This window comes from Sorex fumeus, unplaced genomic scaffold (assembly GCF_029834395.1).
Source record: "Sorex fumeus unplaced genomic scaffold, SorFum_2.1 ptg000130l, whole genome shotgun sequence".
In the NCBI taxonomy this organism is placed as follows: Eukaryota; Metazoa; Chordata; class Mammalia; order Eulipotyphla; family Soricidae; genus Sorex; species Sorex fumeus.
This window is the reverse complement of record NW_026606187.1, coordinates 4328862-4356155: the sequence shown is the minus strand read 5'-3', so window position 1 is coordinate 4356155 and position 27294 is coordinate 4328862. Positions and strand designations below refer to the sequence as shown.

Genomic DNA, 27294 nt, shown 5'->3' with positions numbered 1-27294 from the left:
TATCGCTCCAGGCCCCTAGAATACTATAATAAAATAAATAAAATAAGTAAATAGAATAAAACTATTCTGCTTTAAATCCACAGCAGCTAATAGACGCTAATGTGGAGACGTGAGGTCATAGGCAGATAATTCCTGGAATCTTAAATTTAAACAGCCCTATTTTCGCGTGTTGTTCAGCTGCAGTATAGTGTGTCCTCCACCCAGGAAAATACTGTTTCCTTAGAACAAACCATGGCATCCTTCATTTTCTCAGCGGGATGGTTAGGAACACTGAATTGGGACCATTGCTGAGATTTTTGCTCAAGTGCGCCATCTAGGGGTACCTCTGGGAAACATACAAATTTTCCCCAAACTTGGATTTTTTATAAGGTTTGCTTTTCCTCCAGTGTTGTCTGTCTCCTCCACCACATTTTCTGTTCTCTGCTCAGGGTTTTAGCTTCTTTACATAGTGTCAGGATTTGTCTCTCAATTACCGTTGAGGCAATGAAATAAATCACACGGACCTCTTCTACATCTTTTCAGAGTTACTTAGTCTAGGTCAGCAACTATTTCCAGTATCTGCCAAGATCACTGGACTCTGAATAAGAAATATATAAAAATTTAGATGACAATTTTAAGAATCTAATCTGTTAATACCACAAAGCCAGAACCTAACTTACCTCTTCTTGCCATAGTGTCAGATGCAGCAAAAAATTTTCATGACCAAAATTCAACTCTTTAGTGTATGTGTGTTCTAATTATTGACTGGGACATAATTATCTTTAAACAATTCTTTGTTGCTTACCTAAAGTTTTAATTGAATGGTGGCATCCTGTATTTTACCTGTCAACTTTGTGTTGGACTTAGTTTTGAAGGATAGAGGGCCTTAAATTATAGGTTCTTATTTGGGAATTATCCAACAAAAGATTCACTGTCACTGTCACTGTCCTCCCGTTGTTCATCAATTTGCTCGAGCAGGCCCAGTAACGTCTCCATCATGAGACTTGTTGTTACTATGTTTGGCATATCTAATACATCACCGGTAGCTTGCCAGGCTTTGCTGTGCGGGCGAGATACTCTCAATAGCTTGCCGGGCTCTCTGAGAGGGGCAGAGGAATCAAACTCGGATCGGCCATGTTGGCCACTTCCAAGGCAAACACCCTACCCGCTGTGCTATTGCTCCAGCCCCCAACAAAAAATTAAGTCAAACAATTCTGGTGCATGTAAGGTGAGCTGGGGGAGCGAGAGGGCTGGTATTTTCATTGTGTTTAATTATTCTTAGTCATCCTGCCACAAGTAAACTTTTGGTTCAAGTCAGGGTTAAGTTCAATATCCAACTTTACCACTTTATTTATTTATGTATTTATGTTTGATTGAATCACGTGAGATACATAGTTACAAAGCTGTTCGTGATCAAGTTTTCGTCATACTAAATGGCTTTTGTTCCAACACCCATTCTTCCAATAATGTACATTTCCCACCACCAGTGTCCCCAGTTTCCCTCCCGCCACCCCTCCCTACAGCCTGTCTCCATGGCAGACACTTTCCTTTCCTGTCTCTCTGTCTCTCTGCCTCTGTCTCTCTGCCTGTCTGTGTGTCTGTCTATGTGTCTGTCTCTCTGTCTCTGTCTCTGTCTCTCTCTCCTTTTGGGCATTATTTTTTTGTGATACGAATACTGAGAGTTTATCATGTTTGTTCCTTTCCTTACTTTCAGCAAGCACTTCTTATCCAGAGAGATCATTTCCAACTATCTATGTCATAGTGGTCCCTTCAATTATCCCAACTGCCTTCTCCTCCAGCATGAGGAAGGCTTCCAACCATGGACCAATCCTTCTGGCTTGCCACTGACTTTAACTGAGTGACTATACACAGATTAATTAACCTCTCTGCGGTCACCTTTCTCAAACATAAAACTTGTGACGGGGCCGGAGTGATAACACAGCGGGTAGGGCATTTGCCTTGCATGCGGCCAACCTGGGTTCAATCCCTGGCATCCCATATGGTCCCCCAAGCACCGCCAGGAATAATTCCTGAGTGCAGAGCCAGGAATAACCCCTGAGCATCGCTGAGTGTGACCCAAAGAGCAAAAAAAAAAAACCCAAAAAAAACTTGTAATAATAGGGGCTGGAGCAATAGTACAGTGGGCTGGACATTTATCTTGTATGCACCAGATCCAGGTTTGATTCCTCAGTACCCCGTATAGTCCCCTAAGCCCCACCAGGGGTGACCTCTAATCACAGATCCAGTAGAAAGCCCTGAGTTTTCTACTAGGTGTGGCCTAAAACAAACAATTAAAAAAAAACATAAAAACATTTTTGGGATAATATTTGGTTTCTGAATCGCTCAGATTTGGAGAGTTGATGCATTATACACATTACATTATTATGACAAGCATTAACATAACTTGGCAAATAGAAGCTATTGTTACAGTTGTTTTTGAATAAAGGTGAAATGAAAGAACACTAAATTTTAACTGGAGACATGTCTTCTGCTCATCCACTGGATCATAGGTTCATTAATATCATATTAAGTCCCTTTAACCAAAGTCTCAAACTCTACTACTGGCTCGTTGATTCCAAACACTATTTGAAATTGTGCCTGTACCTTGTGATAGAGAATACAAATGCATGGAAAAGAATCACAGTTATTTTGCAAGAATGGAGAATCTTTTAGTAGGAGGTAATGAAGAAGAGAAATAGAAGTACTATGCAATGTTCACTGGTAATATGTAATGTTCATGGTCGGACTATAGAAATATTTGCTTTCTACTTAGGTACTTTATAAGAAAAATAAGCTCTGGGTCTTGGAGTCAGAGGAGAGGGCTCAAATTGCATTCCATGCCACTTCATATTGGCCTGGGTAAGTTATGAATCTATCTTGATTTCCTCCTCCATAAAGTAGGAATGTCAGGTAAGTTAGAGAAGGGGGAATCAGAAGAACAGACAGATATGCAAATATATCACCAAAGGAGTCCAATAACTCTAACTTGGTTATAAGCAACCTTTAAACCCGCCTTTGTAACGTGTGTTTTAAGTATTTGGGAGGCAGCTAAAAATGTAATTTGTGTTTATGTGACTGTGTTTCTCTGTCTAGAAGAATGATTTGAGCTACATTTGTGGGTCTTCTAGGTCAAGTAGCCACACCGCCCCCATTTGCCCAGGATTGAGAGACTTTCCAGGATGTGACTTCACGTTAAAACTCAGAGGTGACTTTACATGTCTCATCAAACCTTCAAACCTGCTCTGTGAAGTGTGTGTTCACATGATTGGCATTTTACAAAGGGAGTATTTGGAGAGATTAAGCAACTTTCTCGAGCCATTTTACTCAATGGGAAGAGTAGGACCCTCACTTGTCCGATCATGGAGTGCAAGAACTTAACCACCATGCTGGTGTAAGGCTCCATCCCTGTTGCCACTCAGCTCTGCCATCTTTTCTTCTGTCACCATACTCCCTGCTGGCCAGCTGCTCCTCCAGCCAAGGGAGAGTCTGGGGCCCTGAGCAGTCAAGCCCAGTCTTATAAGTGCAGTGGCCCCTCCTTCCTTGGTGACAAATGCTGAAGCCTGGTTACCATCACCAGGGCGTGAGTATTAGCTCCTCCAGTGTTTAAACAGCTCTAGGGAGGAGGAGAAAGGAGATCTGGAAGTCAGGGGTATTGTTCTCTCCATTCTCTTTACGTGGCCCTGCTTGACTTTTTCCTCTGCAATGGAATCGGTGTGTTCCTGAAAAAGTTCCAACAGGAGCCGCTCAGAGGAAGAAAGATTGGCCTGACTCAGGGGAAGATGCCCAAGCAAAAGGCTGAGTAGAAACCCAAATGCTCTTTATTGCCTCACTTCCCCTTTTCTCTTCTTCCACCAGGAACTCCTCAGGGGACTGGAGTTTATGACCTCAGTGAGGCAACACTGTGAACAAAGCTCTCAGAACGTCTGGAAAGTTCTCCTTTCTGTGTCATTCTCATTATGCTCAAAGGACGTATGAATTTCAGTGCGACTGGTAGGAGAGGAAGAAACTGAGAGCTCTCTATTCACTTTTTAATAAGCCCACTGTGAGTGCAAAACATGAGTAACACAAATTGCGTCTATCAAGAGGTAAGTGTGGATTTTATAGGATATTTCTTTTTCTTATCTGTGTTTTTAACATGTAAGGGGATTTGGAAGTGAATGAAGAGTGTTTCCTAGACCAATGGCCACACTGTATTCCCTTTACTAAACAAGCATTTTAAGCACATTTTTTTTTATGTTGTGTCCTTTGAAATCGCTCAATTAGGCTTTCAAGCTGTCTGGGTTTTGCTGTGGATATCTCAGAAAGAAAAACCTATAATTCCTTCCCCTTCCCTTCCGAGGCCAGTAAACCACAGATTCCATCAGGCAGTTTCCAATACTGGTGGAACATAAGAATATGCAGGGGGCAGGGGCAGATGAATAGTTCAGGAGGTCAGGCAAGTGACTAATATAGATTTCTAGCCCTGGCATCATATATGGTCCTCCAAGCACTGCCAGGTGTCAGTTTTGAGCACAGAACCAGGAATCCCCCTTGAGCACTTATGCCGATGGTCCAAGTGAGAAAACAACAAATATGCTGGGAGGAGGTAGAAAGATCTCTCAATGGGGGACTGGAGAGATAGTACGGCGGGTAGGGTGTTTGCCTTACACATGACTGACCCAGGTTCGATCCCTGGCATCCTGTATGGTCCCCCAGCACCACCAGGAGTAATTCCTAAGTGCAGAGCCCAGTAGGAGTAACCCTTGAGCATCGCTGGGTGTGACCCAAAAAAGAAAAAAAAATCTCAAGGAGCTGGAGGCTGGAGAAGGGCCAGAGAAATAGCTCCAGGAACTAGAGTATGAGCTTTGCACACAGGAAGCCCGGGTTTGATCCCCAGGACTGCATCGTCTCCCCAAGCACTGCCAAGAATGACCCCCTAACAGAAATAGGAGTACCCCTGAGCACTGCTGGCTGTGGCCCCAAAACAAAACAAGAGTATGCTAGGAAGCATCTGAAAAAGGCGGAAAGTTGGCCTGACTCCCCAAAGTTTCTAACCTAAAAGGTTTGGAGTGGGATCCTGGAATGTGTATTTTTTAACTGAGAATCCTGTAAATTTGTAGCAATTGTCTGGTGGGCATTTGTGATCAGTGTCCATGAAACCCACACAACCACCAGATGTAGTCAGAAACAAGCTGCCTACAGGTATTACTTATACCCAATTCAGGTGCCAGAATCTTAGTACCATAAAAGCCAAGAAGCACCAACATGGATGTTGCCAGAGGAGTATCTTAAGTCATGAATTTATGAAATTAAAGTGAATTTGTTGGTAATGACTTGAGCCTACCACCTGAAATGTAAACTTCAATTTACCAGGAAGAATACTTAGACAATAATATTTTTAACACAGCATTTTGCATAATTCTTTAAAAATATCTATCTCTTTCCCCCCGGAGGCCCCACATGGATGGTGAAATAATTCTCTTGTGTTCTGGAATTGATTTCTAGATCTGGCAAACCTCTGTCCCACATGTTCCTCCCCCATGAATGGAGCTGTTTTCTGCTATCATGGTATTTATAGCCTGGCATCTAAAGTCTTAGATTACGCCTATGAAGTAGCCCAACATTTTTTTAAGAAGTTTTATTGGATCACTGTGAATTACAGTTACAAACTTGCATGTTTATGTTTCAGTCACACAGTACTCGAGCACCCATCCCTTCACCAGTGCACATTTTCCACCACCAATGTTCCCAATGTCTCACCCTCCACCCCTACCCCACTCCCTACCTCTGTGGCAGGTACAATCCTTTTTATTCTCTCTCTAACTTTGGGCATTATTATTTTCAGTGGGCTGGAGCGATAGCACAGCGGTAGGGCGTTTGCCTTGCACGCAGCCAACATGGCCAACCCGAGTTCGATTCTTCCGCCCCTCTTGGAGAGCCCAGCAAGCTACTGAGAGTATCTCGCCCGCACGGCAGAGCCTGGCAAGCTACCCGTGACGTATTCGATATGCCAAACACAGTAACAACAAAGTCTCCAATGGAGACGTTACTGGGCCCGCTCGATCAAATCGATGAACAACGGGAGGACAGTGACAACATTATTTTCAATACAAATAATAAGCATGCCCAACATTTAATTTGTTCTTCAGAGGATCTGCTTCTCCACAGGGCTCTGAAAAATGCTCAGTGTTGGTTTGCTGTCAAGATATTCATTAGCCTAAGAGTGGCTTATCCCTGTGTATGATGACTCAGCTGCCTCTGTCATCTGGTTCTATCCTCTATCTCCATACCTATCCTCTGGCTCTTTCATCATAGAGGGATACAAATATAATTCAGTGGAACTCAACCATAAAGGACACCTCTGGGTGCAAGTCATTGAGAAATCCAGAATGGTTCTAGCTGATCAGTTCATATCATGGGGAATCTCTTCCTGGTGGCTCTGCTTTCTTCTATATTGACTTTATTCTAGTGAAGGCTGTTTCTCACACAAGGGAATGATGACTATTAAGAATGTATCTTTGAGGGGCTGGAGCAATAGTACTGCGGGGAGGGCATTTGCCTTGCATATGGCTGGCCCCGGGTTCGATCCCCAGCATCCCATATGGTCCCCCAACCACTTCCAGGAGTGATTTCTGAGTACAGGGCCAGTAGTAATCCCTGAGCATTGCCAGGTGTGACCCAAAAAGCCAAAAATAAATACATAAGTAAAAGAATGTCTCTTTCAATCTACTAGAAAGGTGCCTGATGGGATGAATGTAAAATAGGAAGTTCCTAGTCTCATTTGACACACAGAACTCTGAGATTCTTTGCCTAGAAAAGATACTGCTGAAGGAAACTGTGTTCATGGGCTGGAAAGAGAATACAGAAGTTAAGGCACAGAACTTGTATGTAGGTAAATCTGGTTCAATCCTAGGGACCACCAAGAGAACCCCCACCCTCCACCCTCCACTCACTCTCCACCCCCACTAAAATACCTCTTTCTTGAAGTCCTCTGTTTGGCCAGCTAGGGCCCTGCCACAAGCCATGGCCTAGGGCCAGGGGCTGGAGTTGGCCAGTGTACAACATGGGCCTGAAGATACCCACAAGGCTGCGGTACATTTCTTTTGGGAGGAAGTGTCACTTCCCTGTTGGCATCAGTTCTGATAATGAGATTTCCTGACAGCAGCAGCAAAGTGGCGTCTCCTGACTCCTGTTGGCAGCCTCTTTGGGTGTGTAAGCTCCAGCACCAGGCACCTTTGCTTCAGCCACTTCCGTTCCTCCCTCCTCAGAATGCCCAAAATGTGCAGTAGTTGCTTGTTGTTCTTTTAAGGAGGATTTTTATTTGAAACCGATTTAAAATCTAGGCCAGGAAAGCTCTCCTCTGATCACAAAGCCCACTGGCATGCCCCAAACAACCAGAGACAGACAGCCCAGGCTTTTCAGTCAGTTCATGTTTTTCATCTGGGATCCTGAAAAGAAATCATGAATGACTCCATATCCATGGAACCACCGTGGCCCAAAACTATTCTGTGTGTTGTAATACCTGATTTGACGGTTAGATTCCTTTCAACTTGAGGCTGAGTGTTTTTCCATTTTGTTCACCTCATCGGTGCAGATCTGGTTTTAATTTGAGTCGTGAAAGGGGTGGGGGCAGGCCTCTTAGAGATGATTGGCCAATTCTCTGATTCTTGAAATTGAGATTAAAAGCAGAGATACCCAGTAGTTTAAATCAACACAACCAGTTTTGTTTGAGTAGGTCTTGTTTAAGGTGGAGTTTGAGTATTACTATTTTTAGTAAAAATTGGTTAGTGGGTCTCCTGTGTCCCAAATTTGAGGAGTGGATCTTTTGGGTCACACCGGCAGTGCTCAGGGGTTTCTCCTGGCTTTGCATTCAGGAATCTCTTGGGGTGGTGCTTGGGGGGCCATATGGGATACCAGGGTAGGCTGCTTGCAAGGCAAGTGACCCTGATGTACCAGATTTTCGCCATCTGACCCTGACATACTAGATTTTTGCCATCCACTGAAGAAAGCCATCAGAAGTGATTCTGTTCTGTTCTTAGATGCCCTGGACTCAGCATTTCTCACTCTCCATCTCTCTCTGTCTCTGTCTCACTCTCTTTCTCTCTTTCTGTCTCTGTCTCTGTCTCGCTTGCTTGCTTGCTCACTTTCACTTTGCTGGCTTCAATTTTAAATCAAAACCTGGGGGCAGGAGTGATAGCACAGCGGGTAGGGTGTTTGCCTTGCACGCGGCTGACCCGAGTTCAATTCCCAGCATCCCATATGGTCCCCTGAGCACTGCCAGGAGTAATTCCTGAGTGCAGAGCCAGGAGTAACTGCTGAGCATTGCTGGGTGTGACCCAAAAAGAAAAAAAAATCAACCCATTGCATCTCAACCTGGCATAGGGTAGCCAAGAATTATGCTCAGAATTGGGTCTCTTACTGGGTCCCAAAGTCTGAATTTACTGGGGCGGGGGCAGCCTGGAAGGAGATAATGGAGAATGAAATTTAAAACAGGAACCCGACACAAAGGGAGGGAGTGGAAAGGGAGTTTTGTGGAAAGAATTCGATGCTTCTCCTGAGGGCCATTTTACTCCTTACCAACCTAGAAGTCTAAACATTTTTCATTGTTCCCATTTTCTTGTAGATCTCCAAGAATGACTCAATTCATCACATGAGCCGCTCCCAGGGGCGGCCAGAGCTACCGCCTCTGCCGGCTTCTACTAATGAGCAACCGTCTGAACTCTATCAGGTCTGTTAACTCGGCTGCTGTTCTGGGACAGTACCAGTGGGGGCGCCAAATAGTACTATCTATATATATATAAAAGGCCCTCCCGTTGATCGTCGATTTGCTCGAGCGGGCCCAGTAACGCCTCCATTGGAGACTTTGTTGTTACTGTGTCTGGCATATCGAATACGTCACGGGGAGCTTGCCAGGCTCTGCCGTGCGGGCGAGATACTCTCGGTAGCTTGCCGGGCTCTCTGAGAGGGGCGGAGGAATCAAACTCGGGTCGGCCATGTTGGCTGCGTGCAAGGCAAACGCCCTACTGCTGTGCTATTTTTTTTGGTCTGTGTTTTGCGTTTGGACCATATGCATCTGTGCCATGCCCAGGGCTTCCTCCTGGCTCTCTGCTCAGAAATAGCTCCTGGTGATGCTTAGGGGACCCCGTGGGGTGCCTGGACTGGATCCGGATGGGACGTGAGGCAGGTGCCTTACTTGCTGTGTTGTCTCTCTGTCCCCCAAACAGTCAACTCTGACAAGTCTTTTTGGTCATTTCTGAGGGAAGAGGCTAAACCAATGTGGGAAGATGGCCAGGTCCCGTGTCTGACCTGCGGTGTCATTGAGACTCAGAATGCCCATACTTGGCAATGATAAAATAAGAGCGAGTGCATCTCCCTGGTAGGCTTGTCTGTAAAGAATAATGCCATCCAGAGCTGGAGCGGGTAGAGCCTTGCACGCAGCAGACCTGGGTTAGATTCCCAGCGTCCCATGGGGTCTCCCGAGCACTGCCAGGAGTAATTCCTGAGTGCAAAGCCAGGAGTAACCCCTGTGCATCGCTGGGTGAGACCGCGCCCCCCAGCCCCACAAAAAAAGCCAATCCAGGTCCTATACCAGCCCTGCACCTGAGTGTTCATTGAAAACCAGAAGTCATGTTCACAGTGCTCAATTCGGAAAGTATTTGCACAAAGCGGGCAGAAGACCGGGGCACTGCGGGAGGCCTGGTTAATCTGCAACTCTCAGGGCAGTGGTCTGGCCTCTGCAAGCGCGGCCCTCATCATCTCTCTCCCCTCCTATCTAGACGGTCATAAGGCACAGCTGCTACCCACCCCTGATGCAGCGCACGTCATGGACCCAGGCTGCACCGTTCAAAGAGCAGCAGCACCACCGCGGGCCCAGCGACTCTATCGCCAACAACTACTCCCTGAAAGCCCAGGACCTGAAGCTCAAGAGCCTGGTGAAGGTCGCCCAGCCGGGGACCATCAGTGTCCGCAGGGAAAGAGACAGACAGGATCTGCAAAAAGGTACTTGCCAGCATCGTGCAGACAGGCTCACTGCTCAGCGTGGGGCTGGCGGAGGGGATTTCTGGTTCTGGCTTCTCATCTTCACCACTCATCACAGCTCTGCTGGTGTCTCATCTGTGAAATGGGAATGATTGTGGCCACTACCACTGCATCTGCCACTCCCCATCTCTCTTCCCTTTAGCATGGCTCAAGGAATGCTCTTTGTCCTCTGGGGGTTTTCTCCTCCCCCTCCCATCCCTTTGGCGGTGGCCATATCTGGGGGGGTCACGTATTTGTTGTGGTGCTCACACTTGGTTGTGGTGCTCTACTACAATTGCACATTTGACTGCCGTGTTTACTGGAGAAGCACACACTTGGGTGTACAGCACTTGGGGTCGAACTCGTTAGGACCCTGGGGATCCCACAGACAGTATAGGTGGACACCTTTTGGGGGTTGGGGCTGGGAGACATCATGTATACTTTGAACAACTGAGTCACATGGAGTTTTGTTTGTTTGGGGATCGCACTCAGCAGTGTGTGACTTACTTAGGACTTACTCCTGGCTTTGGGCTGGAACTATTGCACAGCAGGTAGGGCACTTGCCTTACACGTGGCTGGCAGAGGTTCGATTCCTTCATCCCTCTCAGAGAGCCCAGCAAGCTACTGAGAGCATCCCGCCCGCACGGCAGAGCTTGGCAAGCTCCCCGTGGCATATTTGATATGGCAAAAACAGTAACAACAAGTCTCTCAATGGAGACCTTACTGGTGCCCGCTCGAGCAAATGGATGAACAAAGGGACGACGTGCTACTACAGTGCTACTCCTGGCTTTGTACTCAGAGTTCACTCTTTGCGGGGTCTTGGGAGACTGTTATGGGATGCCAGGGATTGAAACTGCATCTGCTGTGTGCAAGGCAAGCACCCTACTGTACTCTTGCTCTGGCCCCTACTTACAGATTTTTAACTCTGATTAACAATTTACACCCAGAAGCTATGGCTTACAACAATCACCTTTTATGATGGTATCGTTTCTATGGACCAGTAATTCAGGCATGTCTTAACACTGTGGTTTGACTGAGGTACTCTCACAAGTCTGCGACTTTAGGGTCAGCCAGGACCATGGTCATCTAAGGGAATGGTTTTCCGTCACCAGTTCAGGGATTTGTGCAGACAGAAAAAATTTCCTGCTGATCAGTTGGAAAGTTATTTCTACTTATATGTCAAACATGTGCTACTTAAACACCTGGATCATGTCACTAACCTATTATAAATTGCATTCTTATTAAAAAGTAGTGTTTTGCAGTCATGACCTCTGGTCCTCAGTGTCTTGCCACATGAGCCTCTCCAAAGGACACGTCATATCATGCCAGCAAGATGGAAGCTAGTCTTTATGGTGTTTTATTTCAAAAGTAACTGTCTTTCATTTTTGCCACATTTTCTTTATATATATTTTCTTTGTTGGGGAAAGTCACTAGGTCCAGGCAGTTAAAGAGGATTGCACAAGAGTGTGATAATAGGAGGCAGAGCTCATGGGAGCCCTCTGGAAGCTGATGACTAATATATATATATATATATATATATATATATGTATTTATATATTTTATATATATTTAATCTCACCAGTGTACACATACCTGCTTAAGGGGAGGATTCTTTCAGTAATTATTGTTATATATTAGAGCCTCTTAATCTTGAACTTACTTTTCTGTATACGTATATATTTGTTTATTTGTTGGGGGGCCACACCCAGCAGTTCTCAGGCTTCACTCCTGGTTCTGTGCTCAGAAATTACTCCTGGTTGACTTGGGAGAACCATAAGGAATGCTGGGGATCAGGGATCGAACCATAGTCAGCCACGAGCAAGGCGAATGCCCTACCCACTGTACTATCTCTCCAACCCATATATATATTTCTCTCTGTTCTATCTGGGTAAATTCTTCAAATACATTTTATAATTCAAAGACATATCTACAAATGGTTTTGTTTTAATGATATCTTTTTCATTTTCCAATTTTCTAATTGATTCTATGTACATGGGTGCCACCCTTGCCAATTCCCTATGCCATTCTCCTGGGCATAACCTTTGCATCTCACTTGGAGCAATTTACTTTGGCACAGTGTTGGTACTGCCATATTATTTCAGTTTTGTTCATCTACCCCTTGATTGGGCTGGAGTGATAGCAGAGCAAGTAGGGTGTTTGCCTTGCACACGGTTGATCCGGGTTGGATTCCTCCGGCCCTCTTGGAGAGCCCAGCCAGCTACTGAGAGTATCCCGCCTACACTGCAGAGCCTGGCAAGCTCCCCGTGGCATATTTGATATGCCAAAAACAGTAACAACAAGTCTCACAAAGTCTCACAATGGAGATGTTACTGGTGCCTGTTGGAGCAAATCGATGATGAACAACTGGAGGTCAGTGCTGCAGTGCTACCCCTTGATTATTGGGTTTATTGACTTTTTGTATGCTAATATTTTTTGAGTGTGATATTTCAGTCTGTGGATTTGTGCTGAGAGTTTTCCTTTTTCTTTTGTTTTAATAACTTTTTGCAACCCCCGAAGCACTGCCCAGAGCAACACTCAAGAAGCAAGTCGGGGGCTGGAGTGATAGCACAGCGGGTAGGGCATTTGCCTTGCACGCGGCCGACCTGGGTTCGATTTCCAGCATCCTCTATGGTCCCCCAAGCACTGCCAGGAGTGATTCTGAGTGCATGAGCCAGAAGTAACCCCTGTGCATTGCTGGGTGGGACCCAAAAAGCCAAAAAAAAAAAAAAGAAGAACCAAGTCAAATAGACCAAACATATTGGCCACTTACTACCTGCATTACAAACCATAACACCCAAAAGGAGAGAGAGAGAGAGTAAAAGGGAATGTGCCTGCCACGGAGGCAGTTGGGAGGGGGTGAGGTGGGGTGGGGGTGGCATTAGATACTGGGAATATTGGTGGTGGAAAATGTGCACTGGTGGAGGGATGGGAACTTGATCATTTTATGACTGAAATGTAATCACAAAAGTTTGCAAGTCTGTAACTGTATATCATGGTGATTCATTAAAAAATTTTTTAAAAAATTAAAAAGAAAAAAAAAGAAGCAAGTCAAGAATCAAGTCAACCATCCAAGCACCACCAAGTGTGCCCCAAAACCAAAAAATGAAAATAAACATCCATAAAATAAATTTATCACATTAAAAAATCTAACTATATTTTAAGAAAAACATTCACTGTATCACTGTATCACTGTCATTCCGTTGTTCGTCAATTTACGTGAGCAGGAGCCAGTAATGTCTCTATTTGTCCCAGCCCTGAGATTTTAGCAGCCTCTCCTTACTTGTCTTTCCCAATGATTGGAGGCTCTTTCAGCGTCAGGGGAATGAGACCCGTTATAGTTACTAGTTTTGGCATATTGAATACGACACGGGTAGCTTGCCAGGCCCTGCCCATGCGGGCCGGATACTCTTGGTAGATTGCCGGGCACTCCGAGAGGCATATATGTGTATGTGTGTGTGTGTGTGTATATATATATATATATATATATATATATATATATATATTGCTTACTGTCTGAACTCCATCAAACATGGTGTGTTAATTATGGACAATGGGTAGGAAGTGTCCCATGCGGCCTTGTGGTCTGGAAAGTGGCCTGGAGCATGGCGGCAGTTGGGTAGTGGAAGTTGGCTGCTGGGGCTGGGTCCCTTGGGGCAGGGAGGGCTCTAGCCCACCCCCCTCTGGGGCTCCCTGAGTGGAAACAGCCTGGCGCAGATTTTAGTGGCATGGTCTTGGGGGCCTCCTTTTATACTCCTGTCTGGGAGGAGCAGTCCTGAGTTCTAGAGGGTGGTCCATGAGGAGATTATCTGGTGATTATCTGGCAGGGTGTGGCTTATGGGTGTGACCCCTGAGACTGGAGGAAGCAGGCAGAGGATCTGTGTTCCCGGTCCCATTGAGTCCAGGGTCCAAGGTCACAAAGAAAAAACATTAGACAGTAATACTCACGTTTACACAAGAGAGCATACAGGATTGGAGCATGAATCGAACAATTATTCCTGACAAATACAGAAAAATGGAAGGTTATCTCACCCCCATTTCACAGTTGGGTAAGCAAAGACCTAGGTTGATGAAATCACTTTCACCAATAGGGTTCTGTGGGTAATTAGTGGTGCAGGTGATGGACCAGAGACCACAGTTCCTGCCTTATCTCACCATGCTAAGTTCACCCTTCCTGTGCTAGTGGATTCTCTTTAAAATCATGTTCCATGGGCAGAGGGTGGCCCAGTGCCACAATTCATCACTGATGTCTTTCTTTCTTCTCCACAGTTTTATCATCTAGAAACTCAGCAGAACCCAGCAAGAAGAAAAGGAAAATTTCCCACAAAGGCAGAGAGGATCTAACTGGGTAAGGTACCTTTGTGGGTGCAGGGAATTGCAGGGGATTACAGGACATCAGACCAGACTGAAGAAGGCTCTGGTGGTGTTTGAGCCATGCATTCTCTCTTGGCTTCAAAACATTCCTGGATATCCAATAACAGTGTGTGTGTGTATACACACACACATGCTTCTACCAATACCCCTCAATCCAATTCTTTTTTACTCTAAATAAATATAAAGTAACCAAGCCAAAAAAAATGCTAAAATATCTATGAATGTTCCATGATCTGAGGTCACTGTTAAAGTACTCACCTTTTGAGGGGAGTGATAGCACAGCAGGTAGCGCGTTTTCCTTGCATGTGGCAAATCCAGATTTGATCCCTGGCGTCCCATATAGTCCTCCCAAACACTGCCAGGAGAAATTCCTGTGCTCAGAACCAGGAACAACCCCTGAGTATTGCCATCTGTGACCCAAAAATACAAAAAAATAAAATTAATTAATTAAAAAATTAAGTACTCATGTGTGCCTTTAGGGGGTCAGAGGAGAAGCGCTTTTGTCACACTCATTGGAAAGAGCAGACTTGACACCATAGCCCCTCTGCATAGATCTACATGCTCTGTCTGTATTTCAGGATCAAAGCGTCTGGCAGCAACACATCCTTGTCCATGAAGAAGACGTCGGCAACCCTCCCAGGAAGCAGACCCATGAGTCCAGAGGAACAGATTAATATCATGTTAAAGAAGGAGATGGAAATAGAAAGTAAAGAAGCAATCCCATCTGATTTAGACTTAGAGGTATGCTCTTGTTGCTTTCTCTCTCTCTCTCTCAAATTCTGATACTTTTTATGATTATTTTGTTGTTGTTGTTTTGAAGCCACACGCAGTGGTGCTCAGGGTGTCCTTCGTAGGCTTGTCATTTCTCTATTGCTTTTGTTTTTTTCTCTTTGTGTGTGTGTTCAGGGGGAGGCCACTCATGTCAAGGAGCCCAGATGGTGCTTGGGGAATCATGGAATCATGTGCTGAGGATTGAACTCGTCCAACTCTTTGGGCTACTTGCCTGGCCCATGGTCTTCCCTCTTCTCAGACTGTGTTTCCTTTGTCCCTGGCCCAGCACTCATTCTGCTGTTTCTCTCTGCCTGGCATCTGATACCCACTTCCTGCTGCCACACTTACAACTTTCAGGCATTGGTTGACTCCTTTAGTGTCAACGCGGAGGCTTTGCCTGCTGTCTTTTTTTTTTCTTTTTTAGCTTTTTGGGTCACACCCGGCAATGCACAGGGGTTACTCCTGGCTCTGCATGGAATTACTCCTAGTGGTGCTCTGGGGACTATATGGGATGCTGGGGATTGAACCTGGCTGCATGCAAGGCAAACACCCTACCCACTATGCTAGTGCTCCAGCCCTCATTACCTGCTGTCTTATTTAAGTAGGTGTGAAGTGGTAGATCCAGGAAACATGATTCCAGGGGGAAACCAGTGGGGCTTCGGGGGAATAGGGCTCTTTGGTGTGAATGGATGGTCACACTTAGCTAACCATGTTTACTTCTTGTGTGTGTTTTGTTTATGGAAGAGATACTATTACTATTTGACCCACGGAATCTCAAAAGACATGATTGCTTCAGAGGAAGATCAAGTGATGGTGCGAATTTTGAAGCTGATTTCTAATGCACTGCTGGCAAATCCTGCGCTGGAACCTCTGATGCTGGTCCTCACAGTAGAGAAGGAACATGGCTACTACTTTAGCCTCATGAAGAGCATTGGTAAGAATGAGTGTCAGTGGGACCACAGATTTCTAGATGGAGGGCACTTGTTTTCCTCTAAGCCCATGGTCCCTCTGAGAATGTTCAAAATGTCATTTAACCTTTAGTTTCCCATCTACTCCCAGCCTCTCTCTCACCCAGAACCCATTCCATCCATGTCTAAACAAACACTTCCCACACTTCATTTTTTGGCTTTCAAAAAGCTTTATTTATTTATTTATTTATTTATTTTTTAATAGTACAGTAGTAGGGCATTTGCCTTGCATGCAGCCAGCCTGGGTTCGAATCCTCCACCCCTCTCGGAGAGCCCGGCAAGCTACCGAGAGTATCTTGCCTGAGCGGCAAAGCCTGGCAAGCTATTCGTGATGTATTCAATATGCCAAACACAGTAACAACAAGTCCCCCCGCCAAAAAAAAATGGAAACATTACTGGGCCCGCAACGGGAGGACAGTGTTTGTGTTATCAGTGAAACACCATGAGGTACAGTTGTAGACTTACATATTTTTGTGTTTGGGTTTCAGTTATACGGTGATCAAGTACCCATCCCTCCACCAGTGCCCATTCTCCACCACCAATGAACCCAATAGCCCTCCTACCCCCAACACCCCTCACCTGCCTCTGTGTCGGGGCATTCCCTTTTGCTTTCTCTTTCCTTTAGTGTGTTGTGATTTGAAATAGAAGTATTGAGTGGCCATCATATTTGGTCTATAGCCTACTTTTAGCACGTGTCTCGCATCCTGAGCAAGTCCTCCAAACACCCTTTACTTGGTGTTTCCTTCTCTATCTGAGCTTCATTTTCCCCCAGCATGTGCTACTGGGTTCCAAGCCGTGGAGCAAACCTCTTAGTACTTATCTCAACTATTATTGGGTGTTTGTCTCCCATTCTGTTACTTTATATTCCCCAGATGAGTGCAGTCTTCTATGTCTGTCCCTCTTTTTCTGACTCATTTCACTTAGCATGGTACTTTCCATGTAGAACCACTTGTTTGCAAATTTCATGACTTCATCCTTTCTAACTGCTGCATAGTATTCCATTGTTAGATGTACCAAAGTTTCTTTAACCAATCATCTGTTCTCGGGCACTCCCTTTCTTGCCACATCCACGCCAACACCGGTTGCTTTTGTTCTTTTGGATGTGGGCCAGTCTTTGTGGTGTGGTGAGATGATACCACGTTGTTGTTTTGATCTGAATCTCCCTGATGATTAATGATGTAGAGCATTTTCTCATGTGCCTTTTAGCCATTCAGATTTCTTCTTTGAGAAAGTTTCTGTTCATTTCATCACCCCATTTTTATGGGGTTTGATGTTTTCTTCTTGTGGAGTTCAACCAGTGCTTTGTATATCCTTGATATCAACCCCTTATCGGATGGGTATTGAGTGAATATCCTTTTCCATTCTGTAGATTGTCTTTGTATTTTGGTCACAGCATCTTTTGCAGTGCAGTAGCTTCTTAGTTTAATATAGTTCCATTTGTTTATCTCTGTTTCTACTTGGTTGGTCAGTGGCATGTCATCTTTGAAGAAATCGTTAACCTCAATATTGTGGAGGGTTTTGCTGACCTTGTCTTCAATGTACCTTATGAACTCTGGTCTGATGTTGAGGTCTTTAATCCATTTTGATCTGACTTTGGTGCATGGTGTTAAGTCGAGGTCTAAGCCCAATTTTTTGCATGTGGTTGTCCAGTTATGCCAGCACCATTTGCTAAAGAGGTTTTTCTTGCTCCACTTCACATTTCTTGCTCCCTTAGCAAAGATTAGATGTTCATACATTTGGGGTTGTGTGTAGGGATATTCCACCCTGGTCCATTGGTCTGCCACTCTGCCTTTGTTCCAGTACCATGCTGTTTTAATTGTTACTGCTTTATAGTAGAGTTTGAGGTTGGGGAGGGTGATGTCTTCCATCATCTTTTCCCCAAGAATTGCTTTAGCTATTCATGAGTGTTTGTTGTTCCAAATGCATTTTAGAAGTGCTTGATCCATTTTTTTGAAGAATTTCATGGGTATCCTTATAGGATCACATTGAATCTGTAGAGTGCCTTGGGGAGTATTGCCATTTTGACAATGTTAATTCTTCCTATCCATGAGCAGGGGATATATTTCCATTTCCTATTTTATTTCGTGGAGGAGCGTTTTGCAATTTTCTTTGTAGAGGTCCTTAGTCAGGATGATTCCTAGGTACTTGATTTTCTGATCCAAGATTGTGAACAAGATTGCTTTTTTTAATGTCTCTTCCTTCTAATTATTTGCATCTAGGAAGGCCATGGATTTTAAGGTATTCATTTTATAGCCTTCAACTTTACTGTACAAGTCTATTGTTTCTAGGAGTCTCTTGGAAGCGGCTTTAGGATTCTTTAGATATAGTATTATATCATCTGCGAATAATGAGAGCTTGGTTTCTCCCTTTTCTATCTGGATTCCCTTAATATCTTTTTCTTGCCTAACTGCTGTTGCAAGTGCTCCAGTACTATATTGAACAGAAGTGGCGAGAGTGAACATCTTTGTCTTATCCCTGATCTTGGAGGGAAGGCCCTTAGTTTTTCCCCATTTAGGATAATGCTTGCCATAGGTTTGTCGTAGATGGCTTTGACTATCTTGAGGAAAGTTCCTTCTAAGCCTATTTTGGTGAGTTTTCATCATAAACGGGTGTTGGATCTTGTCAAATGCTTTCTCTGCATCTATTGATATGATGGTTTTTATCTTTATGGTTTTTATCTCTACTTTTGTTGATATGATGGATTATGTAGATTGATTTCCAAATGTTAAATTATCCTTGCATCCCCGGAGTGAATCCCGCTTGATCATGGTGTATGATCTTTTTGATGAATTGTTGGATTCTATTTGCTAATATTTTGTTGAAGATCTTCGCATTCATGTTCATCAGAGATGTTGGCCTGTAATTTTCTTTGTTAGTGATGTCTTTGTTTGCTTTTGATATTAGGGAGATATGTGCCTCATAGAAGCTGTTTGGGAGAGTTTATGTTTTTTCAGTTTCCTGGAAAAGCTTGGGCAGAACTGGCAACAGGTCTTTTTTAAATGTTTGGAAGAATTCGCTAGTGAATCCATCTGGGCCTGGACTTTTGTTTTTGGGAAGACTTTTAATCACGGTTTTGATTTCCTTAATATGAATGGGTCTCTTATATTCCAAGTCTTCTTGGCTCAGTCTTTGGAGGTTGTGGAAATCCAGGAATTTATCCATTTCTTCTAGGTTCTCTTGTTTCATGGCATACAGACTCTCAAAGTAGTCTCTGATGATCTTTTGAATTTCATTGGTTTCTGTTGTGATGTCCTCTTTTTCATTTCTGATTCAGTTTATTAGAGTTTTCTCTTTCTCTTTCTTTGTGAGTCTTGCTAGTAGTTTATCAATCTTGTTTATTTTCTCAACCAGCTCTTGGTTTCATTGAACTTCGGATTGTTTTTTGGGTTTCCATGTTGTTAATTTCTGCTCTAAGTTTTATTATTTCTTTCCTTCTTCTGGGATTGGGTTCCTTTTGTTGGTATTTTTCTAAGATCTTGAGCTGTGAAGTCAAGTTATCTGTGTAGCCCCTTTCTTCCTTCCTGAGGAATGCTTGCAAGGCTATAAATTTTCCCTTTTAACACAGCTTTAGCTGCATCCCATAGGTTCTGGTAACTCGTTTCTTCATTCTCATTTGTTTCCAGGTATCTTTTGATTTCTCCCTTGACTTCCTTTCTGACCCACTCATTATTCAACATTGAGTTGTTTAATTTCCAGTTGCTTGATTTGGTTCTCTGTGTCTGTGTGTGATTTGCTTCTATCTTAAGCATATCGTGGTCTGAAAAGATAGTTGATACAATTTCTATATTCCTGATTCTATTGAGGTTATGTTTTGTGACCCAGTACATGGTCTATTTTAGAAAATGATCCATGTGCACTGGAAAACAGTGTGTATTCTTTCATTTGGGGGTGTAAAGCCCTCTGTAGGTCTGTTCGCCTTCTCTCTTCTATTTCTTTCTTCAAAGCCAGTGTGTCTTGCGGAGTTTTGTTCTTGTTGATCTATCCAGAGGTGATAAGGTGATGTTGAAGTCTCCGACTACTATTGTATTGCTAGCAATGTCCTCTTAAAATATATTAGTTTTTTTTTAAGTATTTAGCTGGTGCCTCATTTAGGTGCATATACATTTCAGAGTGTGATTTCTTCCTGTTGTACATATCCTTTGATAAATAGAAAATAGCCTTCGCTGTCCCTTCTAATCTTTTTCAATCTGAAATCTTTGTTGTCGGATACTAGTATGGCCACCCCAGCTTTTTTGAGGTAGTTGTTTGCTTGCAGGATTGTTTTCCATCCTTTAACTTTGAGTCTGTGTTTGCTCTGACTGTTCAGATGAGTTCCTTGTATGCAGCAGAATGTTGGTTTCAGTTTCTGGATCCATTTTGCCACTCTGTGTCTCTTGATTGGTGCATTTAGACCATTGACATTGAGAGAGATTATTTTCATGGGGTTTTGTGCTTATGGGTGTTTTCCTTCTTGAATTACAGGAGATCTTTTAGTCCTTCTTTTGGGTTTGGTTTTGAGTCTATGAAATTCCTGAGTTGTTTTTTTATCTATAAAATGGTGTATCGTTTCATCGAATTTGAGTGAAAGTTTAGGTGGATAGAGTATTCTTGGTGAGGCACTCATTTCATCGAGATTTTTCACTATATCCCACCATTGTCTTCGGGCTTGGAGGGTCTGCTGTAAATCTAAGGGGCGCTCCTTTGTATGTGATTTCCTTCTTTGACCTTGCTACTTTCAGTATTGTGTCTCTATCCATGGCATCCATCATTCTGACTAGATATGCCTTGGAGTATTTTTATTAGGGTTTCTTTTAGCTGGTACCCTTCTGGCTCCTTGGATCTGGATGTCTGCATTCTTTAACTTTGGGAACCTTTCAGCAAAGATTTCTTTCACTGTGGCTTCTGGTACTCCAATGATTCTAATGTTGTTCCTCTTGGAGTCATCCCCTAGTTCTCTGATTCGCCTTAGAGCTATTTTAAGGTCTTTTCCCATTGTTTGTTGTTGCCTGTACGATTTCTGTTGCACATCTTCAAGATCACTAATTCTGTCTTCAGCTGTAGACATTCTACTGCTGAGGTCACCCACTGAGTTTTTAATTTTGTCTACTGAATCCTTTATTTGGGACACTTCTTTTTGTAGCTTTCTTATTTCTGCTTTCATTTCTGCCTGTGTTTTCTTGACTAGCCATTCCACTGTTTCTTTCATTTCTTCCTTTAATTTTCTGGATGTCTGCTCCATTGATTCTTTGAGTAGCTCCTTGACCATCTTCAGCATTTCATCTTGGAATTCTTTATCGGAGAGATCGTGTTTGTGGGTAACCCCTGTTGAGGGTTTGTGACGCTTTTCTTTGTCCTCTCCTCATAGTGGAGATTTGCACTGTTTCTTCATGCTGTTGTGGTTGTCTAGAGGTAAAACCTTGAAGTTAACTAGCAGTGTTCCCTCTTATTGTGGGATAGGATTCTGAATAAGATCGGTCGATGGTGCTCACCCTTCTCCCCTTCTAGAATATGTCCTTCCTTTCAGACATTAATCTGTGGCTTATGATAGGCATCTAGTAAAGTGTTGGAGGATGTGCTCTTTTGTATTGGGCTTGAACAGCTCCTTTCATACTGGTCTTTTGTTGGAATTGGAGTAGGCCAGTTGGATTATTGTCGTATTGAGTTTGAGGCAGCCAGGACTTTTTTCCAAAAAAGTAGGTGATACAGCTTGGGATGTGAGTCGAGAGTACTGGGAGTGGGAAATAGAACTGCAGGGAAGGCCACGCCTCCTACGTGGAGGCCACACCCCCAACCGGTCCTGATGCTAGTCCACAGACCTGGGCCCAATGAGGAAAGAGGGGGGCTGGGTGGGCATGCAAGCTGGAACTCCAGGGAGTGCCCTCAGGCCACTGTCTGTACTTCTCACACACTTTAATGTGCAACCATTCACTGTCATGTTCAATGTCATTTTGATATGTTATCCAAGGATCTTATTAAAACACAGCTGGAACCAGGGATGTGGATCAGTGGTAGAACACTTTGCCTTGCACGTGTAAGACCCTGATTAGGGAGGAACCCTAAGATTCTTCACTTCCAACTGACTCCCAGGTGCCACAGATGCTTTTCACCCCCTAACAACACTGTGAAGAGAAAGGGCCCATGCAAACTTGATTTACTATTTTTTAATTTTTTTACACTAGTACCAATATATTATTGTTTTATCCTTGCTGCACTGCTACACAGTGCCAAGGTGCCAAGATCCCTCCATTTTATCCCATCTCTGTGCTCTGTGTATGGGCTAGATCATCTGCTATTTGGCCTTTTCTTTCTGACTCACTCCGCATCGCCTGACTTCATCCAAATCTATCCGAATTGCAGCACACTGCAATCTTTTATCTTTTCTTGCCTGCACAGCAAAGTCTGCAAGCTACCCATGATGTATTCAATATGCCAAAAACAGTAACAACAGGTCTCACAATTTGTTGTGAGATGTTACTGGTGTGCCTGCTCGAGAAAATCAGTGAACAATGGAAGGACAGTGCTACAGTGCTCATAGTTGGGCCCTATTCCGTCATGTATATATGCCACAATATTTTCGTCTGCTCATCTATGGCTGGTGCTTGGGATGCTTCCAGATCTTGGTTATTGTAAATAATGCTGAGATGAACATAAGTGTTCATATGTTCTTTCAGATTGTTTTTGTGTTCTTAGGGGAGATGACCAGGAGTGGATATGTAAAGTCATATTGAAGTTTTTTTTTTAAACTTTTTTAGAAGTCTCTAAATCATTTTCCGAAGAGCTGAACCGGTCAGCTATCTCACCAGTTAGTTCTTTTTTCACTGGATTCCCCAAAATCACTTAATGTTATCCAGAGTTTTTTTTTTTTATACAGACCATTCTCATTAGTCTGAGGTGATAGTTCACTGCACTGTCATTTTGATATGTAATTCCCATCATCAGCGATGATAAACATTTTCCCATATGCTTGTTGGCCATCTTTATAGCTTCTCTGAGGAAAGCGGTGTCTTTCTAAGTGAAAAATCTGGTCCTACTAGCACCTACAGCTGCATTTTGACTTTGGACATTATGAAAATGACAGAGAATTCTGTTGAGAAGGTCTTGGTGACTGAGTCCACAACTGTGTAATAATGCTAATTAACAACAATAATGATTGTGATATGGATGTGGGATCCTAGATGAACATTGAGTCACCTGTGGAACTGGCATGTAGCCTGTGGGGAGGAAGTTGGTCCTGTTCCCGGGGTGGTTCTCTAGAGGTTTGCTAGGAAGCCCCAGACCCCTTCCTCCTGGGGAGTGAGTACTGAGCCACTGGCTCCTCCTTCAGTGTCCTGATACCTCAGCATAGGCTTAGCTGAAGGAGGTACCTCAGAGAACTTCAGAATCCTTTACCTCTGAGATATATTTAGGAAGAAAACACACCACAAAATGGAACTTCTACCAAGTAAGTTATCCTTGAGGGATCCCAATGACCCGTTGGAGAGAGAGAGGGTATTTCTGAGTGAAAATGGGGCAGAGATTGTTTACGTTCTAAGTGTTAAAAGTCAAGGATGTCTAAAGTTTCTTCCTAATAACAAAGCATTTGCCCTCTTGGTTACAGTTGATTACATTCTCATGGACCCAATGGAAAGAGAAAGACTCTTCATCAAGAGTATCCCACGCTCATTTCCTCAACGGGTGATCCGGGCCCCTGTGCCCTGGCACGATGTTTACAAGAATGTGAAGAAATGGAATGAGGAGCACTTGCACACCGTGAACCCCATGATGCTCAAACTGAGAGAGCTGTGGTTTGCAGAGTAAGAAAACTTGCCTTCCAGTTTTCTTTACTGCCTTCTCTTCGTATTTCCTTTTTTTTCTGTTCTGTTTGTATTTTGGTTTGTTTGTAGGCTATATCCAGGGATGCTCAGGGCTTACACCTGACACTGCACTCAAGGATCGCTCCTGGCAGGCTCAGAGTACAATATGAGGGGCTGGGGATTGACCCAGAGTGGGCCACATGCAAGACAATCACCCGACCTGCTGTACTATCACTCTGGCCCCATTCACTTTCTTTATTGCTTCCACATACAACATACTGCACACAGAGAGTAATCTTGCTCGAAAGAGTAATGACAGAAGCTCCAGGCCTGTAAAGTGCATGGGGCCTGTATGTGAGAACTTGTCAAGCAGGGAAAAGTAGGTGCCCTGCACCCCCCCCCGCCCCCCACCCCTCCATCAGAGCTGTGTCCCAGCACTGCTGCAGAATCTCAGGAAGGGCACAGCCTGCCCTGGTCCAAATTTTCACTCTGCTGCTTCATAAATCATATGACTACATTGTCCTATCATCTCTCTGTGCTTTGAAATGAGGAATAATGAGTTTCGACTCCATAGGATTGATGAGAAAAATCAATAACTTAGTTCATGCAAAGTATTTCAAACAGACCCTGCTTAAGTACCCGGTCTTTGTTAGCCAGCCATTATTACCTCCTTTCTGACATGTGTAACACTGAATTATAACTCTTGGCTTAGGTATTTTTCTCACTTCACCTGCGAGGAGTTGGAGGTTGGGGCCTTACTTTTTTAAGTCACTCAGTGCCAGCACAGGACAATGAGCAGTGGCCTCAGTTTGATCCTCCAGGGAACAACTCCAGGAATCTGGAGGAGGTGCATCGTTTGCTATTTTTCTAAATTGAAATAGAATTCACAAATCATAAAATTCACCCCTTTAAAAACGTGCCACTCGATGCCTCTTTTGCAGACCACAACACCCAAGAGGAGAGAGAGAACAAAAGGGAATGCCCTGCCACAGAGGCAGGGTGGGATGGGGGGATGGGGGGTGGGAGGGATACTGGGATCCGTGGTGGTGGGAAATGGGCACTGGTGGAGGGATGGGTATTTGATCATTGTATAATGAAACCCAAGCACAAAAATTTGTAAGTCTGCAACTGTACCTCATGATGTCTCACTAATACAAATTAAAAAAAAACAATAAAAACGTGCAAATCAAATCATGGCACTTCAAAATATACACTGATAGATAAATAAAAATAAAAACAAAGCCCATTGATCAGTTTAAGGATATTCACAAAACTGTGCAGTTCATACTACTTCTACTTGAAGAATATAAATCTGCACTTGTTGCTGTTGTTGTTGGCTTGGGAACTGCACCCTGCAGTATTCAGAGGTCACTCGTGCACCAATGCTAAGGAGAGACCCCTGGCAGTGCTCAAGGTGTCTTTCTGGCTCACCACAAGAAATGTCACATTTTTTTCACTTGCTAATTTATCTTAGTTTTGACAGTAAAGCTAATGTATCATATTTTAAACAGTACAAGAGATAAGATAAATATGTGTTTGGGTTGAAGGTGCTTCACTTCCTTGGGATCCAGACTGCTAAGACATTTGTTTTTCATTCATTTCCTCACACACTTCCCACACAGTTGCCAGTTCCTGCAATGTGCTTGGCTTTGTTCTGGTGCCCCAGAGATAGCGGTGAGCCAGGCTTTCAGCGGAAGGGGTAATGATAGCAAATCGCGGGCGGGCACGTTAGAGGGTGGTGGGTGCGATGGAAAGAAGAATTAACCCAGTCGTGATAAGGAATGCGGTTTGGGTGAGGTTGGATACAAGGTCTCAAGTTTTTCAGCTCCTTTGGTTTGAATCTGAAAATCCTCCCACCTAACCCTGTAAAATGATCGTCTGTACTTTCAATGCACGTACGCTAGCATCAGATGCATCCATCGAGGACCTGATGGTACAAGCGCGAATGATCAAGTACGACATCATTGGTCTGACCGAGACAAGAAGGCACGAATCTCACCATGCCGTTTTCGACACTGGAGAAGAATTGTTCCTCGGAACATGCGATAAAAGAGGTGTTGGAGGCGTCGGTGTCCTTGTCAACACAAACTTGGCCAAGAGCATTGATTCATTCGAATGCCTAACAACCCGAATCGGACGTTTACATTTGAATAGATGTGGCTCACTGCCTGCAGTTTCTATCTTTGTTGTCTACGCACCAACATCTCATTATGATGAAAGAGAAATCGAGAAGTTCTACATGGAGCTAGAGAAGTTCTATAAAGAAGACCACACCTTCTACAAGATCATTGTGGGTGATTTTAATGCCAAGATAGGACCGAGAAGATCAGCTGAAGAACTTCACATCGGGACCCATGGCCTAGAATGGAACGAACAGGGTGAGAGACTGTCAGAGTTCATCATGTCGACCAAGACCATCCATGGTAACTCACAGTTCCAGAAGGCAGAATCTAAATGACGGACATGGGAGTCTCCCGGTGGACGATTCCACAACGAAATAGACCACATCATATTGCCTGACTGATGTCGCTGTTGTCCCAAAATTTCGAACGGGATCGGACCACCGTCTCCTTCGTGCAAAATTCTACTTCACAGAGCGGGGAGAAAGGGCTGCAAAGTTCAAAAAGAGAACTCCCAGAATGACCACCAACTGGGAACTCTTTAGTACTATTGCGGCAACATGGGAAGATGCCATTGTTGACAACATTGACGAGGAATACGATCGACTGGTTCAGCACCTCCATGAATGTGCGAGGAACGCCAAGAGAGAGATAGCCACAAAAAGTCGCCTATCTTCGAAAACTCTCGAGCTAATTCGCCAGCGTGGTTTGGCGCATGCCTCAGGCAACCGCAAGCTAACGTCCGAGCTTGCAAAGCAGTGCAGAGATGCGATCAAGGAAGACCTCAAAGAGAGAAGAGCAGAAGTACTGGTAGATGCGGCAGAAGCCGGGAAAAGTATTCGTAAGGCCCGCCTGTCCTTCGCCAACTATAAGAGCAAGATGACTGCCCTCCGACGTCCTGATGGATCCATCACATCCTCCAGAACGGCAATGGAGAAGATTATCCATGACTTCTACTCAAATCTCTTCGATAGCCATGTCCACTTGCCAACATACCAAATTCCACAGGATGGGTATGTTGTTCCCAACGTTCTCCCCTCCGAAATCCGACACGCCATTTCGTTGGTAAAGAAACAAACAGCACCCGGCCCAGACAAGGTCAGACCTGAACACCTGAAGAACCTGCCGTCAGTACTCATCAATACACTGGCTCGGCTCTTCACTCGCTACCTGTCTGAATGCAAGGTTCCGTCCCAGTGGAAAACCAGCAGGACCGTACTACTGTTCAAGAAGGGAGACATCCATGACATTGGCAACTATCGCCCGATCTGCCTATTGTCTGTCATCTACAAGTTGTTCACTCGAGTCATCCTGAAT

The 27294-nt window shown here is 44.1% G+C and overlaps 1 protein-coding gene across 1 annotated transcript in view; it reads left to right on the top strand.

Annotated features, from left to right (window-relative positions):
- The first annotated feature begins 4034 nt into the window (after positions 1 to 4034).
- Positions 4035 to 27294, top strand: part of DNAH3 (dynein axonemal heavy chain 3) — a 213943-nt gene continuing 190683 nt past the window's right edge. Inside the window, exons 1-7 of the mRNA XM_056138888.1 lie at positions 4035 to 4064; positions 8582 to 8686; positions 9735 to 9957; positions 14242 to 14320; positions 14925 to 15087; positions 15862 to 16051; positions 23662 to 23857. Of these exons, the coding sequence (XP_055994863.1) occupies positions 4035 to 4064; positions 8582 to 8686; positions 9735 to 9957; positions 14242 to 14320; positions 14925 to 15087; positions 15862 to 16051; positions 23662 to 23857 (986 nt within the window). The remainder of the gene's footprint in view (positions 4065 to 8581; positions 8687 to 9734; positions 9958 to 14241; positions 14321 to 14924; positions 15088 to 15861; positions 16052 to 23661; positions 23858 to 27294) is intronic.